General features: G+C 40.7%; 2 protein-coding genes across 3 annotated transcripts in view; both read right to left on the reverse strand.

Moving 5' to 3' along the window:
• The window catches only part of fkbp15b (FKBP prolyl isomerase family member 15b), a 41,635-nt gene extending 32,325 nt beyond the window's left edge, over positions 1 to 9,310 (reverse strand). For both annotated transcript variants that reach the window (XM_080739322.1, XM_080739321.1), the window contains exons 1-9: positions 9,128 to 9,310; positions 4,787 to 4,890; positions 4,297 to 4,375; positions 3,773 to 3,842; positions 3,606 to 3,680; positions 3,196 to 3,294; positions 2,248 to 2,397; positions 1,595 to 1,663; positions 1,055 to 1,198 (exon numbers count right to left, since the gene is read on the reverse strand). In XM_080739322.1, coding sequence (XP_080595448.1) covers positions 1,055 to 1,198; positions 1,595 to 1,663; positions 2,248 to 2,397; positions 3,196 to 3,294; positions 3,606 to 3,680; positions 3,773 to 3,842; positions 4,297 to 4,375; positions 4,787 to 4,890; positions 9,128 to 9,183 — 846 coding nt within the window. In that variant the 5' untranslated portion in view covers positions 9,184 to 9,310. The remainder of the gene's footprint in view (positions 1 to 1,054; positions 1,199 to 1,594; positions 1,664 to 2,247; positions 2,398 to 3,195; positions 3,295 to 3,605; positions 3,681 to 3,772; positions 3,843 to 4,296; positions 4,376 to 4,786; positions 4,891 to 9,127) is intronic.
• Positions 9,311 to 11,996: 2,686 nt separating this feature from the next.
• fgf17 (fibroblast growth factor 17) lies at positions 11,997 to 16,990 on the reverse strand (the record flags this gene model as incomplete). Its single annotated transcript, XM_080738322.1, has 5 exons — positions 11,997 to 12,287; positions 13,601 to 13,707; positions 16,074 to 16,251; positions 16,802 to 16,838; positions 16,959 to 16,990. The coding sequence occupies 5 exons, from the start codon at positions 16,988 to 16,990 to the stop codon at positions 11,997 to 11,999; spliced, it is 645 nt and encodes a 214-aa protein (XP_080594448.1).
• Positions 16,991 to 17,190: the final 200 nt, after the last annotated feature.

The following is a 17,190-nucleotide window of genomic DNA, read 5'->3' on the forward strand; positions in this document are numbered from 1 at the left end:
GGAAACAGGGGGGAAAAAACAGGACAGAACATAATATTTTTTTGCATTTTATACTTTATTCAAATTTAACCCGTTTAGGCCTAGAATTATTGAACGCTTTAACCAGTGAAAAATAGCAGATATACAAGCTCACAGCGCGGCACCGAGTGCCACGCTGCGAGCTTGTAGATCTGCTATTTTTTGAAAAAGTCGTGAAAATGTGTGCAAATCTTTGAATAAATGTATTTTCAAAGTGAACGTTTGTAACTCAAATTTCGCTTCTGGGGGGTCCCTGGAACTAAATACTTTGAGATGGGGGTCCATGGAAAAATCCATATAATTTTGGGGGTCCTTCACATGAAAAGGTTTGAGCATCACTGACATGGTAGTCTCTCAAGAACAGACTAACTGAACTCCAGTTAAGTGAAAAGGACCTTTTCTTTGACGATGGCTGGCCAGATTGCTGACATGGAAACATAGGTTTTTCAAAAAATCTTAGAAGGATTCAAAAGACACTTATAGAATCGGGTCAAAATTATAATTTTCACGATTTCTCAAAAATAGCAGATCTACAAGCTCGCAGCGCGGCACTCGGTGCCGCACTGCGAGCTTGTATATCTGCTATTTTTCAATAGTTAAGGCATAAAATTATGATACACAATAATGTGTACCCGTTCTAAATGGGTTAAAATATATTTCTTTGTTTGGTGGAGCCTGTAATCGCAACTCCAGGCTGATGAGATTAACCTTACTGTCAACGAGTAAAGGTGAATGAAAACACTGGAATTCCCTGCCTGTCTGGGAGTTGGCTCAAAACAATGAAGACATGTTGTCTGTTGAACTGTGTTTTACGGCCGGGTTTAATCTATTTTTGACTCGAGTTCCATAATCTAATCTTGCTGAGCTCCAAGGCTGCCAAAGCAGTACTAGGTTAAGCAGGGGTTGCTCACAGTGGCAATTCTGCCCACCTTGCCATTTTAGCTGGGTTGATTGGTTATTCTGCCATGTAACCCAATGGGAAGATGGCTTACCAACCCTTACCCAGGTCAAACATACTGTAGATGGCCTTACTTACCCGTCGAAGCTCTGCATCGAAGACGAGTGTGCTGTCGGCTGGGATGTGGTTGGCCACGCCCTTAGAGCCGTAGGCCAGACTGGGTGGGATCACCATGACACGACGGCCTGCCTTCTTCATCCCCAGCATCCCTTCCTCCCAGCCCTGAATACACACAGACAGCGAGATAGAGAGGGATGAAGATGGGGAGAAAAGAAAGAAAGGGTTAAATAAGTTCTTTTAAAAAAAATGTATCTTTGAAAGGACCAGACAAGCACAGTTAGCATCTGGGAAAACAAGAACAACCAAAAAAGCAATAGTGACATACTTTTGTACCCCCTTTTTGGCCATTTGCAGTTAATCTGTGTTTCCCCATGGCAAACTATCCCTCAAGGTTGTGTGGTGCTACATGAATCCCTCCCCAATCAGAGAGAAAAAACAAAGAGCAAAGGAGAGAGGGAGGAAGAGGAAGGAGAGCACCTCTACAGAAGCTACAGTTCTAATTAAGATAATTAACTAGACTAATTCATCACAAGGCAAACGGAACAACAGATGACTCACTTTAATTACTTTTCCAGCTCCGAGTTTCACTCGAAGTAGTTTGTCCTTGTTCAAGTTCGAGTCAAACACCTAGAACAAAATCAAAAGTTAAAGTGTGATTTAAACTCGTTTTTCAAAATAGCCTGTCCCAGGGGTCTTCAACAGGGGGTCCGGGATGCCAAGGGGGTCCTCAGAGTTACTACAGGGGGTCCTCCAAATTGTTGTGTGATAGAAAACCTTTTTTCCTTTTTTTATATTAACCACTTGAACCCTAGCCAAAACTGAACAGAACTTTAGCCAAAAATAGCTGTTGTGAGCTTGTAGATCGGCTATTTTTGGCAAAGAGCTTTGGTGTAGAGGGGGAAAAAAGCAGACCAAGTACACTGAAAGGTCAAGTGTATTACTTATTGACGGTTCAGGTGGTTAAATATCTGAAAATACAAATGTACATGAATCCAAAATCCCTGCTTCATCTCTCTCTCCACTAAGGGGACCTTGGCCTGAAAACGTTGAAGACCCCTGGCCTATCTGTTATTTTCTGTGTGTGACACCAGTATGCCGTGCATATGCTTTAGGGCTGAACAAGCTGTGCTGCTGCTGTCTGTCACATCCAGCAAATGCAGACATAAAGACTTCATTCAAGAGAATAATTATTCAAAGCAACAACACTTAACCTGTCCAATGGCGTGGTTCTGCAGGAGCCAGCCTGTGTATGCCACTTGAAGTGTGTCTCCATTCTCTACTGCCTGGCCATCTCCCAGACTCAGGTCTTGCACCACCACCGCATCCAGGGAGGGGGCGCTATTCACTTTCGCCAAACACACCTGATGCACAACAAAGCATTGAATAGGAGAGTTGATTGCAGCTTCCATCCAAAGCGTCTTAAAAGTTGTATCTCGCCCAATTCATGGAGTCAATAATTTGATGAACGAGTCTTCATAGTGTCTGCCGGTCATCACATTATTGGCTTTACGAATGCGACAAAAACAATAAAATCTCCATGTTTTCAAGGCTTCATGGGGTGTGTAATTGAAAGAGGATAAATCATTTTTTGGGTGAACAACTCCTTTAAGCCTGCTTTATACGTAGTTGCTCACCGGTATCGCATACTAGCATAATAGCAAATCTACAAGGTCACAATGCATCCCTGAGGGAATCAAACTCATAACCATAGTAAGTCTATCTAATACATCCATCCATCTAGACCGACAGACATTTTATGGAGCAGCAGTGGCTCAGGAGATAAGAGTGGCTGTTTGAGAACCCCAAGGTTCCCAGATCGTTCCCCGGCTCCCTGGCATTGCAAGTGTCCTTGAGCAAGACAATGAATCATACTGCTAAACTGTAAATTGTAACTGCTTCCAATGAGCAGGTTAGTGCCTTGCATGGTCGCCTCAGCCGTCAGTGTGAGAATGTGAGACATAACATTACAAAGTGCTTTGGGTGTTTGGAAGACTAGAAAGGTGCTAGGCCTATATACAAGTACATAATGCAGTCCATTACACCCGTTGACCGACACAGGAAACGGAACACCGAACTCTTGACTTTGTTCCTCTAATAGCTGAACACTTATCCAATCACTGTCAAATATAAGCTCAGTGATCAATATCCCTGCCCCTCACCTCTTTGCAGAAGTCTATTGTGACTTTCTCCGTTTCAAACATGAGGGACCAGTTCTGTCGCTGGTCATCATAAAAAGTGCAATAGTTGTTGGGCTGAACCTGTGGGAGAGGAAGTGTCACAAAGTGATCAGAAACGTGACAATGTTGAAAAAGGAATCTCTCCCATTGTATGGAAAACAGATCATTTCCCTAAATCCATGTATGGTGATTAAGGCAGGGCAATAATATTGACTAACTTCACAAACATACATATACACAAAGCTAGACAATGTGAAGTGACAATGATTGTGACTGTATTAAATATGTAGAATAAAGTATGGAGAAATATTATTGATCGATGAGATTCCCTCAGTATCATAGAATATCAATCTCTCAACACGCGTTTAGCTTCCTTTTACTTCTCTGCTCACCGTGAAAACGAAGCCTGTATGAATCCTGGCGGAGGTCACTTGTTTCTGCTGGCTCACATAAAGCAACAGTTTGTACTGAAAACCAGAAAAGGAAGAGGGGCGTCATTTTTCCAAATTAAAACGTTAACCCGATAATCCGAAATGACCGACAACCAATTAGCTCTAACCTCTTTTGTCGAGTGGGTGCCAAGTACTGCTGCTCCCAGTTTGCCTTGCTTGACGTACTGCCCATTGATGCTGTGCAACAGAAATGAATTTGAGAAAGTCTAAGCAGCTTGGCAGCATTTCAATTAATTGACTTTTAGCCTGAGGCGGGTGGGTGGTGGAGGGTCACAAGACCATTTACAGAAGCTGGAGAATAGATTTCTCACAAATAAAATCATTGATATTTTAATCACAGTAATATTAAAAGCACTACAATTATTTTAGCTATATAACATAAATCAATATACATCTGCAGCTTTTGTGCTGCAGATATAATGCATGTTAAAAAGTTTAACGCTAAAAAGTTACAATAATACAAATCAGCAGTTTTGTGTCAAAGTTAGCCAGTTTGCAAGGCATCATCAGTAAACATTACTTCATGTTTGGAGTCAGGAACGCTGAAAATAGCTCACAATGAATTGTGTCTGCCCGACAGCAACGATACACTGGTTAAGGCTACTATGCTTCATGGAAATATTGTACTCACAACCTGAAGGCTTGGACTGCGGTAGCCAGTAACACTGCAGGAGCACCAGGGGGTGCAGCAGGTTTCTGGGTAGGCGGTACTGCCAATGGACAACAAACAAACATGATATTCATTGCATTACGTTTTGTTTATGTGCCCACATACAATAAACCAGTGGTTCTCAAACTTTGAAATGTGATGGTCTCCCCCTTAACTTTGACAGTGTACAAATGTACACTGTCAAAGTTAGACTTGTGAGGGTCAATTTAGACCCCGATAAAGGAACCTAGAGTGTCCCTGAAATGCACTTTGAGAACCACTGCAATAAACACATAAACAATTAACACAAATTATATCATGACATACCAAATTACAATATTAATCACGGTGGAAGATGGTATACACAAATACAAATTTGTTGGATCGTGGACATGGAAAAATTCAATTAAAGTGTGTTAATGGGTCAGATTCAAAATAATGACGCAAACCCAGAAATGACTGGTAATCTCACCTGGGTTTGAGCTCTTTCTGGGCTGTTTAGGCGCTGTGTACTGGAATGATTCATTCCCATGACTGGCTGCTTGGTCCAGTCCAAACAACGAGGCCAACTTGGCCCTGGAAACAGGACAGAGTAAATAAAAGATGATCCCTTTATTTAACTCATTGACTGCCAAGGCACGAGTTTCACGAGTTATTACAGTACTTCCAGGCTTTTTTTTTTTTCAAAAATTTTTTTTATAAAAAAATTTCTAAAAATGCCTCAAATGTATTAGGCATGATCGCAATTGCGAAATTGCATGTTTAGCCCCATAACAAACACATCTTTCAAAATGTCAAAAATGGCTGTTTTGTCTGACTTTGAAGGCTTGTATCTCATGAATGCCTGAACGGATTTCCAAGCGGATTCTTTTGTTTGAAAGCTGTTAAAAAGTACTACACATATGGTGCATGATCTAGGCATGGGCGTGCACGATCCGTGCACTAAAAATTGATCCGTGCACTAGAAATTTGGAAGGTGGCAGTGTTTGTTTTGTCTGACTTTGAAGGCTTCTATCTCATGAATGCCTGAAAGGATTTCCAAGCGGATTTTTTTGTTTGAAAGCTGTTAAAAAGTACTACACATATGATGCATATATGGTGCATGGGCGTGCACGATCCGTGCACTAAAAATTGATCCGTGCACTAGAAATCTAGGATAGTGGCAGTCTGGTACTTGGGGGCCATCTTGAAATGGCATTCAATGAGTTAAGAAACCAAGAAGGGAAATTAGCACCAAGTACAAAGAGTATAGGTCCATTTTAACTGTAGCTGGTAAAGTTGTCTGCCTTGCCAATGCCGCTGTCCTCTTTTTTTTTACGGCTTGTCACTTGTCACACAGACAACTAGGGATGGGTATCTTTGAAATCGATACGATACCTTTTTCGATACCTGGGAAATCGATACGATACCCTTTTCGATACCATTTTCGCTACTTTTTTATTTAAGTTTAACTGCTCTACCGCAGAGGTGATGATGATGATCACACAGTGTGGCGGAGCGGAGAGTATAGACGTTGGATAATCATCATAATTATAAACATTATAGGCTATTGTCGGCTATTTTCCACAGTAACGAGTGTAGCCTACTAAAGCAGTCATTAAACTCTCAGTAGCCCAACTGTTACAGATGCGACCGGCCAGGGGTGCCTTCCAGAGTATCGAAACGATGTACCGTTCGTTTTTTACGTGAACCGATACCCGATAGTATCGACGTCACGCAATCGATACCATTAAAAGTATCGCAGACGATACCCATCCCTACAGACAACGTTGAACTCCTTCCGTGTTAGAAACGCTAGATTGGACATGCCATTAAAGCGATCTCTGAAAGATTCTCAAGTAAGAAGAGGGCAAAAGAGTTGTTCTTGAAAAGGCCACTGACTATGTACTGTACACATCAAACATATTTCCCACATTAATGACAGTTTGACCGAAGCTAATTTTACAAGATTTCCAACTTGACTTGGAGGATTGAGAGCGCTACTGCTGTTGTTCATAATTAAGAATTTCCTAGCACCACAATAAGCCACTCATATAAAAGTCAGCCAGACAATGGGCTAGTTTGTAGTTCCCATATTGCATTATAAGAATGCAAGTCATAAGCAGCAGTCAACAGGCTAGAAACTCGCCAATGACATGATATACCCATATTAGACCAATCAACTTTCGGCAACAGCAAGTCTAGACCTACATTTCATGCTGCCCCAGTGTGTAACAGGACAAAAGGTAAATAACATTGCTGCTGGCCAGCCAAGAGAAGATTAATGTTGTATAAATGTGGGGAAACCCCCAAGACTCTAGGGCCTAGAGTCTAGGCAATAAATGGTAACAGGAACAGTGGACAAATTGGCAATTTCTTCCAAAATGTACTTAAAAAATAAAATATTATATAAGTAATGTAAAGTATAGGTTATTAGAACATGCTTTTTAACATTCGACAATTAATAATTAAGGCCTAATATTTCTACAATTGCTACCAAACCTGTATAAGCCATGTCATTTGGGGCACACAGGGGTAAAGGCAAGTCTGATGATGATGTTCAAATCATGTATACTTTACATTTTTTTCTATATTCTTTTTTACATTTTGGGGAGAAAAAATAGCCAATTGAACATAGAAGTTGCCCACTCTTCCTGTATCCAGGAGAAATCAAAGAATTTCAAATGCTGGGCTTGAACAGACCCGTGAAAATCCCTCCACAGGTAGTCGTTAGTGTCTCCCAGGATGCTCATAGTCATCGCTATGAGGCCTTCATCTCCCACGGCAAGGAACTGAGGAGAGCTTTGGCAGCCTGCTTGCATGTGCGAGACAAAACACCACCTAAAACACCCTCGCTTCTCTTCCCTCTTCTTCCTTTCCCTCAGCGCTGCTGGCCCCAAAAGCTGTCCCCAATCTTTTGTCCTCCTCCGGGCTGCGACGTGGTCACACCTCTGTGGCAGATTCAACAGCATTGCAGAAGGCGAGGCGCTCCGGCGGAGCTTAAAGCGTGCTCACTGCTCAGTCAGTCTCCGCTGAGCCGAGAACTGTGGCGGCAGGCAGGCAGCCCTTGCCTGGCTCCAACCAGACTAACGAGCAACATGTGAAAGGAATTAGCAGCCATGGCGTTCACTCCTCCTTCCTTTCACTACCCATCACCTCCTGCCTTATTCAACCCCTTAACTGGGAATTTTTATTAAACCAGCTCACATTGTAGGGACATTATTTATCACATAGCAATCATGGAATGTTTGGGAAACTTCCTAAATGCCTCAAAATCAGGTGGTAGACTGCTCTAGTGATTATGCAACCAATGAATGGACCCCCGGACGTCAGACCCCTTTCACAGACATGCCATAACAGCAGCTAATGCGGTAAATAGTGGTCATGTTTAATTTAGGTGTAGCAAGCATTGATAATACTAGTATAGTCTGTTCCCTGTTATGACAGGCCTGAGAACAGGGTCCATTCTCTCACATGGATGACACATCAACAATGTTCTCTCTCTGTCATGTATGCTGATGAAGTGTCCATTCCTAGAATGCAGAACCCCCTCCTGTACCTGCAGCTCACTCACTGTAAATACATAGAGCAACCTTTCCATAGATGTTATAGATGGCTTCATAGACTTGTTTGACAGTGTATGTTGGATTCATCTGTCTTTTCAGACATTTTATTCATAGGAGAATGGATCGCACACAGTGGCAAGAGTTACTTTCTTTTTTGTATTACATATCAGGATGAGAAACAAACGTTTCGGCTATCCAGCCTTCTTCAGTGTATCTCTCCTATGAATACTTGTCTAAAAGGACACCACATCACTGTCAGTCAAGTCAGAGCACGGTGGTAACAAAAAAGTATTTTCAGATATTTTAACCACCTGTACAGTCAATAAACTTGACCTTTCACTCTGTACTTGGTCTGCTCTTTTTCCCCTCTAAACCATCAAACCTTTTTGCCAAAAATAGCCAGTCTACAAGCTCAGCGAGGCGTTGTGAGCTTGTAGATGTGCCATTTTTGGCATAAGTTCTCCTCAGAATACAATAGGGATGCTAGGGTTCAAGTGGTTAATGTTCAAAAAGATATATCCTGTCACAAAGATATGGTGGCCCCCCTGGACCACGGACCCCTAGGGGTCCTGGAGCCCCTGTTGAAGACCCCTAGAGAATGCTAGAATGTTCAAGAGTCAAATGGCAAGTGTCAGTCAGTGGATTTACACAATGCTGTACCCCCTCCAACTTATATATGTTCCCCATTTTCAACAGTTTTTCTTGTTTTGAAACTTGCTTTGGCATAGCCCCATATAGAACCTCACCCGTCGCTGCATACTGTTGTGCTCCTCGAGCACAACAGTATGCAGCGACGGGTGAGGTTCTATATGGGGCTAGCTTTGGCAATGAATGTAAACGTATGTTTTCTCAATTGGATCAGTAGCCAGTAGTTAGTGAGAGAGATACTTCATTCATGCATGCATACTGGACCAAGAGGTCACTGCACTGATCTAATGCGCCGTGGCAGAACATCAATGGAGGGGTGTAAGCATGTGACAACTCATCAGACTAGTAAGCTGGGGCAAGAACAAACACTAAAAGCATTGAACAAAGCTAGTAAGTTACACCTTTGAGCAAACCTTTGGCGTGCATTTGGTTTGATACTAACCTTGTTTTATTGTAGTATTATTTTTTACCACAAAAGAGGCTGTATCGGTCTGTAGTTTGTTGAACCAGTCAAGGATTTTTGCAATATTGACAGTCCAAGACAAAGTAGACTAGAGGCAACCAACCACCAAACGTTAGCTTATACAGGCTAATAACGTTAGCTGGAAAACAAAACTCACCCTCCAGTCGGGGACAAGAAATCCGCGTCGTCGTCGTCACCACCGCCGCCAAACATATTTGTGCTTTTCGAGGTAGTTTTCCTTTGCTTTTAATTTACAGTCATGTGTAAAGCTGTTCCAATACGCCTGGGTTTGTTCAGCTAGGATGGTTTTCTCTGACAGACACTGAGCTGTGCATGTTTCTCTTCCTGGTACTGGAGGAGTCAGTCAGCTGACAGCTGACCGGCCAATCACCTGACCGGTCTTCTGATGCACGGTGCAATGTGCACAGGCTGCCACCAGGGGGAACCGCCGCAACTCTGTTTGAGTGGGATTCATTACAGATAAATCTAAAAAGAAAATGTTATGTGTAAAAGTACATTTTCTTGAAACTTTCATATCTTTGTTTGAAACTTTCATTATGTTCTAAATACATTGCACATGCAGTGAATTATTCGTTTTTGTTATGGCATACAGCAAGTCCATATTTCAAAATATTAATATTACACGAGACCACTCAAAACAAGGATTTATAATAGAGAAATGGTCTTTTGAAGTCAGAGTTGCTTGAAGTCCAGTGGGAAGTTTCTGCAGTCCGTTATGATTTGGGGTGCTAGGGCATCTCAATGCTTTTTACACAATAGTAAATTTTTTTCAAGGACCCCCAAATTGACCCTTATTAGCCCACGGACCCCCATTCGAAAAGATATGCCAGGGATCCCCATAGGAGAAGATTTTTGCTGCTCTAGCAGTGATTCACAATTTCAAGGACCTCCAGTTTGACATGTATTTGGCTACGGACCCACATTTAATGGCATTTTCATCTCTGAGACCCCAATTTAGATTGTAAAAGCAATGTTAATTTAACTCTGAGAGTGTAGAAAAGGAACCAAATGGACCCGTTTGTACACTCTCTGAGTTACAGATCCATAAGGGTTCATTTGGTTCCTAACTATCATTTGGCTGGGGAGCCCCTGGAACTCCTCAAGGACCCCTGGGGTCCCTGGAATGTGGACCCAAAGACTTTGAGAACCAATGTGTTTTACCATACATACTGGATTTATTCATAGCTTGATTCATGATAGGTTCATAACCTTTTTCTGAATTATATGGTTAGATTCTCATTTGTATTATTTATTCTTTTATATTAGAACAGTGGTTCTCAAACTTTTTAATTTCATGGACCCCCATAATAACTCCAAGAGTGTACAAGTAGAACCGAATGGATTAAGGGTGCATTTGGTCAGGCGGCTGTAGCTCAGGAGGTAGAGCCAGGTTGGCCAATACTCCGTGGGTCGGTGGTTCAAATCCCAGCTCCTTCTGTCAACATATCAAAGTGTCCTTGGCTTGGGCAAGACACTGAACCCCTAGTTGCTCCTGGTGAGCTGGTTGGTGCCTTGCATGGTTTCCTCTGCCCTCGGTGTATGAATGTATGGGTGAATGTAATGCACAATGTAAAGCGCCTTGGATAGAGGCGCTATATAAATGCACCATTTACCACTTTTTGGTTCTATTTGTAGAAACGTACGCGTGCCTTTAGAGTTAGAAACATGGACGCTCATGTCAATGAATGTCAGGTAGTTGATTGAAAAAGAAATTAGCCTTTATGTTGAGGTTGTGTGAACAAGGACCTTCTGTGTGGTTAGCTCATAGCGCCCCTGGAATTATAGCAAATTATTGCACGTTTCTTTCCTAAAAGACATGTGCCATCATTGCGAACGGATACATCCCATCCAGCAATTCATTCAATATTCATGTCTTACTCCTTTGCCAACTATGCCAAGTATATTCATTAAAAGAAAATAAATGTATTGGTTGATGCCTTGATCAACTAATTAGAGAGCAAATGTCTGTCTAATCTGTCAAAACATTTTCTAAGGATTTCATCATTCTGTCTAAAAGAGAAATAATTTTATATGCGAGCAAGAACAAGTACAAATATATTTGTATGTAGTTGCTCACGAAAGGTGTCAGAAATTAAATTACATTTCAGGAAATTGATTTTAAAGGTTTGACTCAAGAGGTCATGTCCAACACACACAAAAAAACGTCAATTGTTAAACAACAATAATTGTCTCTAACCCTAACCCATGATCTAATCCTTTACAAGTACCATCCTTTCTTTCTGTGTTCTAGCAGTCATTTTATAGGCTATTAAAGTCACATTTGTAGATATCTCTACAGTGCTGTATTGCTGTATTCCAGTTTAACATTGTTTTTCTGTATTGTCAGTGCAGACCTCCATTCTATTTAAAGAGGATTCCATAACTACAAAACCTTGACCGGGATACCCAGGGTCATTGTGAGCTTGTAGATCTGCTACTTTTACTGAATGTTTGCCTATTATGATGCTATAGGGTTCTAGTGGTCATGCCCTATATCTTTCCAACAAATAGCACAAATAGCCGATCTACAGACTCACAATGCAACGCATCGTGGTGCGTTGAGAGTTTAGACCTTGTAGGTTGGCTATTGACAATATTTGACAATTGTCACCGGCTATATTGCCATGTCATTTACAATTGTACACTTGTACTGTGGTGCATGTGTTCACTCAACAGAAGTCCTTACTCAAACCCACAAACAGCAGTCATGATTTAAAAGTAAAACAGTGCATTTGCCATGATGAAGTTCAGTGTTCATTTCCTCTCTAACACTACAACCCCCTCCATGATGAAACACCAGTGAACACATCCACACAGGACAATTGAATATAATCCATCTGCTTTACTCTCTTTCATTATTTACACATGATCATTTTACAGCAATATTACTTAAAATTTCTTGGCATAACTGTCTTTTTTACCTATCAAAAATATACAAAAATAAAGTTGCATCTGTTTCGTGTTATTATTACACAAGAGGGTCAGTCCTTTTTGGCTGTGCACGTTTAGGAAGAAGTCTGTGATTTCCTGTTCCGTTTTGCTCGACGGGTGGGAGGAAAACGCATGAACTCAAAGTGTTTGGTTTGGTCCATGTTGGGGAAAGGAGGCGGGCCCGTGTGAAGCCTCTTGATGAAATGGACCTCTCTTTGGTTCTCCCTTGTCCTAGAGGCTTTGATGGGCCTCCCTTTCCTGGTGAAAGCTACATACCAGCCCTCATACTTGGCATTCTGGAAGGCCGTGTAATTGTTCTCCAGAACAATCTCTGTGAAGATACAATCCCTGCTCCTTCCATTGGGCTGGTGAGAGGACAAGAGTAGGACAAAAATGTACCTTGAGTTTAGAGAGAAGTCGTCAACACTGACATGCAATACAGATTACAATACGCACTATACGCAGAGAACTTATTTTGAGTTCATACAGAGCAAACTCATTTAGTCTTGGGTGTCAGTTGTTAATTTGGATATTTAGTCATCATCATTTTGGAGGGAAATTAATAGAAAAGGTTTGATACAAAGAAATACTACAACAGAGGGGCTAATGTTGTTTTCTATTTATCACAGTTTGGTGAGCCGTATTTCCAACATTTAAATCATAGTAATCAAAATATAGGACACATAAAATAGCTGGCAACTAACTGCATGTCTTCTGTTACCTTACTGCACTCTTAAAACCTATACAAACTTTATTTTTTTTAGAGGCACATCACATTTTAAGGCCTGATTTCTAGAGAGCATTTTTACAGAATTTATCCATGATTTCCTATCAACAGATGTTACCAGGGTATCAGCTTTCAACACATGTAAAATCTGTTGAGAGATTGATCCATGGCTTTCTCATGGCAGCCAGACAGATGGATACATCTTTTCCATTTCCACGAAGGAAGTGCTTGTAACCAAAACACAATGGGAGTAGTTTGCTCCCATTGGTTTCAGCTGCTTGTCAGTCTTAAAAGCAGGAGTCTGTATCCATCACGAAACAAGTGAGAACTATTTTCCAATAGATCATGCCCATGGACAAATAGACACAAAATGTCACTAACCCAGGGTGGAATTTGCATGTCTATTAAAAAGCCACACCAGTGGCAAGCAGTTGCTATTGGAGCCAGATTTTGTAAGTAAATATGTTTGCCATTTTACGAAGGGGCAGATGCATATCTTGAATAAAATATTACACACTGATTTTGTCCTGAAACACATAGCGTGCACAAGACATTACTCACTGTTGTTGAGATTGTCGTCATGCTATAACTAGACTATCAATCCTGCATTCTATGAAGAACTAAAGCTATTTCCACCTGCCCTCAATGCATGGCATTCATTTTCTAAAATCTAAAAACATCATTTTGAAAAAGAAAGACTGCAGATCTACTAGCCTTCGCTGCATAGTGAGCTTGTAGATCTAATAATTGCGAACATTTTCACCTAAAAGGACAAGCCCAAAATACTGTAGGGATGACAGGATTAACGTGGTTCAAGTAAATTGAACTATTACATAACCAGTATCTGTTGTTCTACTAAAGCGTCACAACTGTCCAAATCGATTCCAGATTGCAAGGCATACACTTTACTTCCTTTAAAAGAAAACAATAAAGCAGGACTTTATATCTTACCTTCCCAACGAGTTTCCCCCTTCGGTTCATACAGAGGTACCGGCCGCTTTCTGCACCTCTTATCCGCACTCGACTGCCAAAGGTGTCTGTTTCTACAAATAGTCGAGCTGCAAAAGACAGGAGGGGGGGGGGGGAGAAAGTTAGGACGCTGCAGAAACAACTCCCTCGCCACACACAGCAGTTATGCTGCGAGACACAGAGACAGCCACTACAGAATATTTGTGTTATAATCCTTTTTGATTTACTGTATATCTAGAAGTACAAATTGTGGATCAACTTTGACTGATGAATGGCCAAATGGCAGTGTGGAAAATACACATTGTATACTGTGTAGAGTAGACGCATAATATTGTATTGACAGACGCAAACATTTCTGAAATGCACATATCAGGAGTTTACAGCTTTTGCTTTTTAACCAAATAATATTGTAATAATTAACTTGACTGTATGAATAGGCCTGCCAGTCAAACATCACATCAGTCAATGTTCTTTTTTTGAAATGATCATTTAAACATCGCTAATTCCCAATATTAACTGACAGCAATAAAGCTCACAGATAAAATAAGGTATCTTGTTGACATTTGGTAGGCTATAGGCTAATTAATTATAATGTGAATAATTTATTAGAAATAAAAGAAAGGACAAAATAGTTTCTCATTGAATTCAACATTACTGTGGATAATTTATTTTGTGTCCCGGTTTTTGTCAACAAATGAGTTCTATAGGCCTCAATATCATTGAATATCATTGACTGTCTGCGGTTTAGAGCTTTTTTAAAAAGGGAAATGCTCTTCAAGTGGCTCTTTAGACGCAGAGGTAATGCTATTGACTCCACTAATGTTATTCAGTAGCCTAGCACCTTTCAAGTACGTGATGATGGAATACACATTCTCAACTAAACCTTTTCCTGAATGTGCATTCTTGTCTAATTGGAGTCATTAGGCATTACAAAAACAATGTGTATTGGGCACTAATACAGACAAAAGAGGTTCTAATCAACCTCTAATTTGCCAGACGATGGCTTTGCCTACATTAACATATAGCCTACAGGCCTGACAACACCTCCCAGAGGGGGGGTCTGGCAGGTTGGCCTCCAGGGGCGTCACAAGGAGGGGGGGGGGGGAGTGGGACTGAGTTACCAGGGCCCAATGTGGAGGGGCCTTCATTATTTTATATTTTAGCTATAGAAAAGTAGCAGATGTACAAGCTCACAGCGCAGCACCGAGTGCCGTGCTGCGAGCTTCTAGATCTGCTATTTTTGAAAAGTCGTGAAAATGTGTGGAAATCTTGTGTGCAAAACATTTGAAACTCAAATTTTGCTTCTGGGGGGAACAAGATATTTTGAGATGGGGGTCTGACTCTGTGGCCAAATACATATAGTTTTGGGGGTCCTTCACATGAAAAGGTTTGAGCACCACTGACGTATTCACCGCAGTGAATCCTTGTACACAGGGCCCAGAATTTGGTGACACCCCTGTTGGTTACTCCAATCCATCACGTGCACGCACCATTGTTGCCATGTCTGCTTACTTTGGGTCTTTCTGTAAAGTTGCTTAATAAAATAATATTGATAGTTGAGGGTTGCGTTTTTTTTTTGGTGCTTGTTTCATAAATGTTGTTTAAACCAGTGGTTCTCAAACATTTTCATGTCATGGACCCCCAAATTAACATGTAATTGTCCATGTATGCCCAGTTCTGAAAATAAATCACTTTAATTTTTTTTCTTTCTTTTTTTAAATAGCAGATCTACAAGGCAAGCTCCCAACACATTGCAACGTGTTGTGAGCTTGTAGATCAGCTATTTTCAAATATAGAAGTGTGTAATATAATTCTTCTTTTGGGCTTGTTTTCATAGACCTGGCTGCTTATTTCTCTCGCAAACTCTGGCAACGCTGGCACGCACGCACGCGCGTACGCACACACACACACACACACACACACACACACACACACACAGTGCATCAGGCCCATAATCAGTGATGTAGTAACATTAGTACATTTACTTGGGTATTTAAAATGTCCAAAACTTTTACTTCTACTTCACTGCATCTCAGAGGCAAATATTGTAGGCATATACTTTTACTCCACTACATTTATTTGAGAACTTAGTTACTAGTTACTTTGTATATCCTGAGCTATTGATTAAGCCTTAGGCTATTACAAAACATATGCCTATGCCCTATGCCTATATTAACCACATAGGTCTACACATTTTGGAAAATTAGAAAATAGCCGATCTGCAAGCTTGTAGATCGGCTATTTTCATATGTTTGCTTATATAATGAGTACTTTTACTTTTTGTACATCATGATGCCAATACTTTTGTACTTTTAATCAAGTACATTTTCTTTTTCCGTTACTTTTACTTGCAACAGAGTATTTCTGCATTGCAGTATTGATGATACATTCTGCATTGCAGTATTGATACATTGACTCAAGTAAGACATGTGAGTAGTTTTCCCAGCATACTGACCATAAGTGTTGCCGTCCTCAGCTGTCGCGCTGACCCTCTTGCCGTGGATCTGGACATGCTTGCCACTGGTGCGGCTGTAGAGCTGGTAGACTCGAACCTGCCGCCGGCTGAGCTGGTCCGTCACTGCTCCTTGCGTCCTCACATACTGGTTAAAATTAGGAGACGGGTGATTCTCCCCCTTTTCATACAAAGGGAAAAATAATATAAAATCACATGTTTTCTTCTAATTTTCTTGCTATTTAACCTGCTGTGACACCAGGATTTAATTTAATTAACGCACACTGCTATAGGCGTTACAAATTGCTTTATTTCAAGCGTCCGGTTTTCTTTAATAGGCCTAGTCTTTAAAAAAATATGGTAATTTAGCTTCCTGTAGGCTAATTTCAGTGGTGTAAAGTAAATAAGTAGGCTACATTAACTTAAGTAATGTACTTATAGGCCTACAATTTTAAGTTATTTGTACTTTAGGCCTAGGCCTACTTCAGTATTTCCAATTTCCAATAGTTTTTTTCACTACATCTCGGATCCTAATATTGTAGCCTACTTGTACTACACTACAATTACTTTAATTTAGGTAACTAGCCTAACTTTAGTACTTGCCAGATAGGCCTATAAATGATTATATTATAAAACATACATGAATCCACTTTAGCCCTATTAAGGCTATTTGAAAATAGCCGATTTACAAGCTCACATTTTGTGCTTTTACTCAAGAGTATTGGGCTTACCTGAGCATGACACCACAGCACGAAAAAATTAAACGATCTGTAAAGAAACAAAAAATATATTAAATTGCATTTCTGTCTCATCAGTTTAGAAAACATAGGCCTATATTATAGGCTACATATGCCTATATGTGAGTGTGGGTTGTCTTAGCCTACTTACATGTATATACAGCGCTGGTTAATTCCATACATCCTCTTCTTGTTTAATCCGATGAAGAAATGATGCTTCAGCCCACTGATATCCAAGGATGCCGTAATCCAACAACAGAGGTCCGTTTGGTAAAACACACACTTGACCTGTCCATCTACAATCCTGGACAGCGAAGTCCATCCACATTTAAAAACACTGCCTAAAATCTCACGAGACAACAACTTCAAAGCATTTCAGATTA

Source organism: Nannobrachium achirus (genome assembly GCF_963921795.1).
Source record: "Nannobrachium achirus genome assembly, chromosome: 12".
Lineage (NCBI taxonomy): Eukaryota > Metazoa > Chordata > Actinopteri > Myctophiformes > Myctophidae > Nannobrachium > Nannobrachium achirus.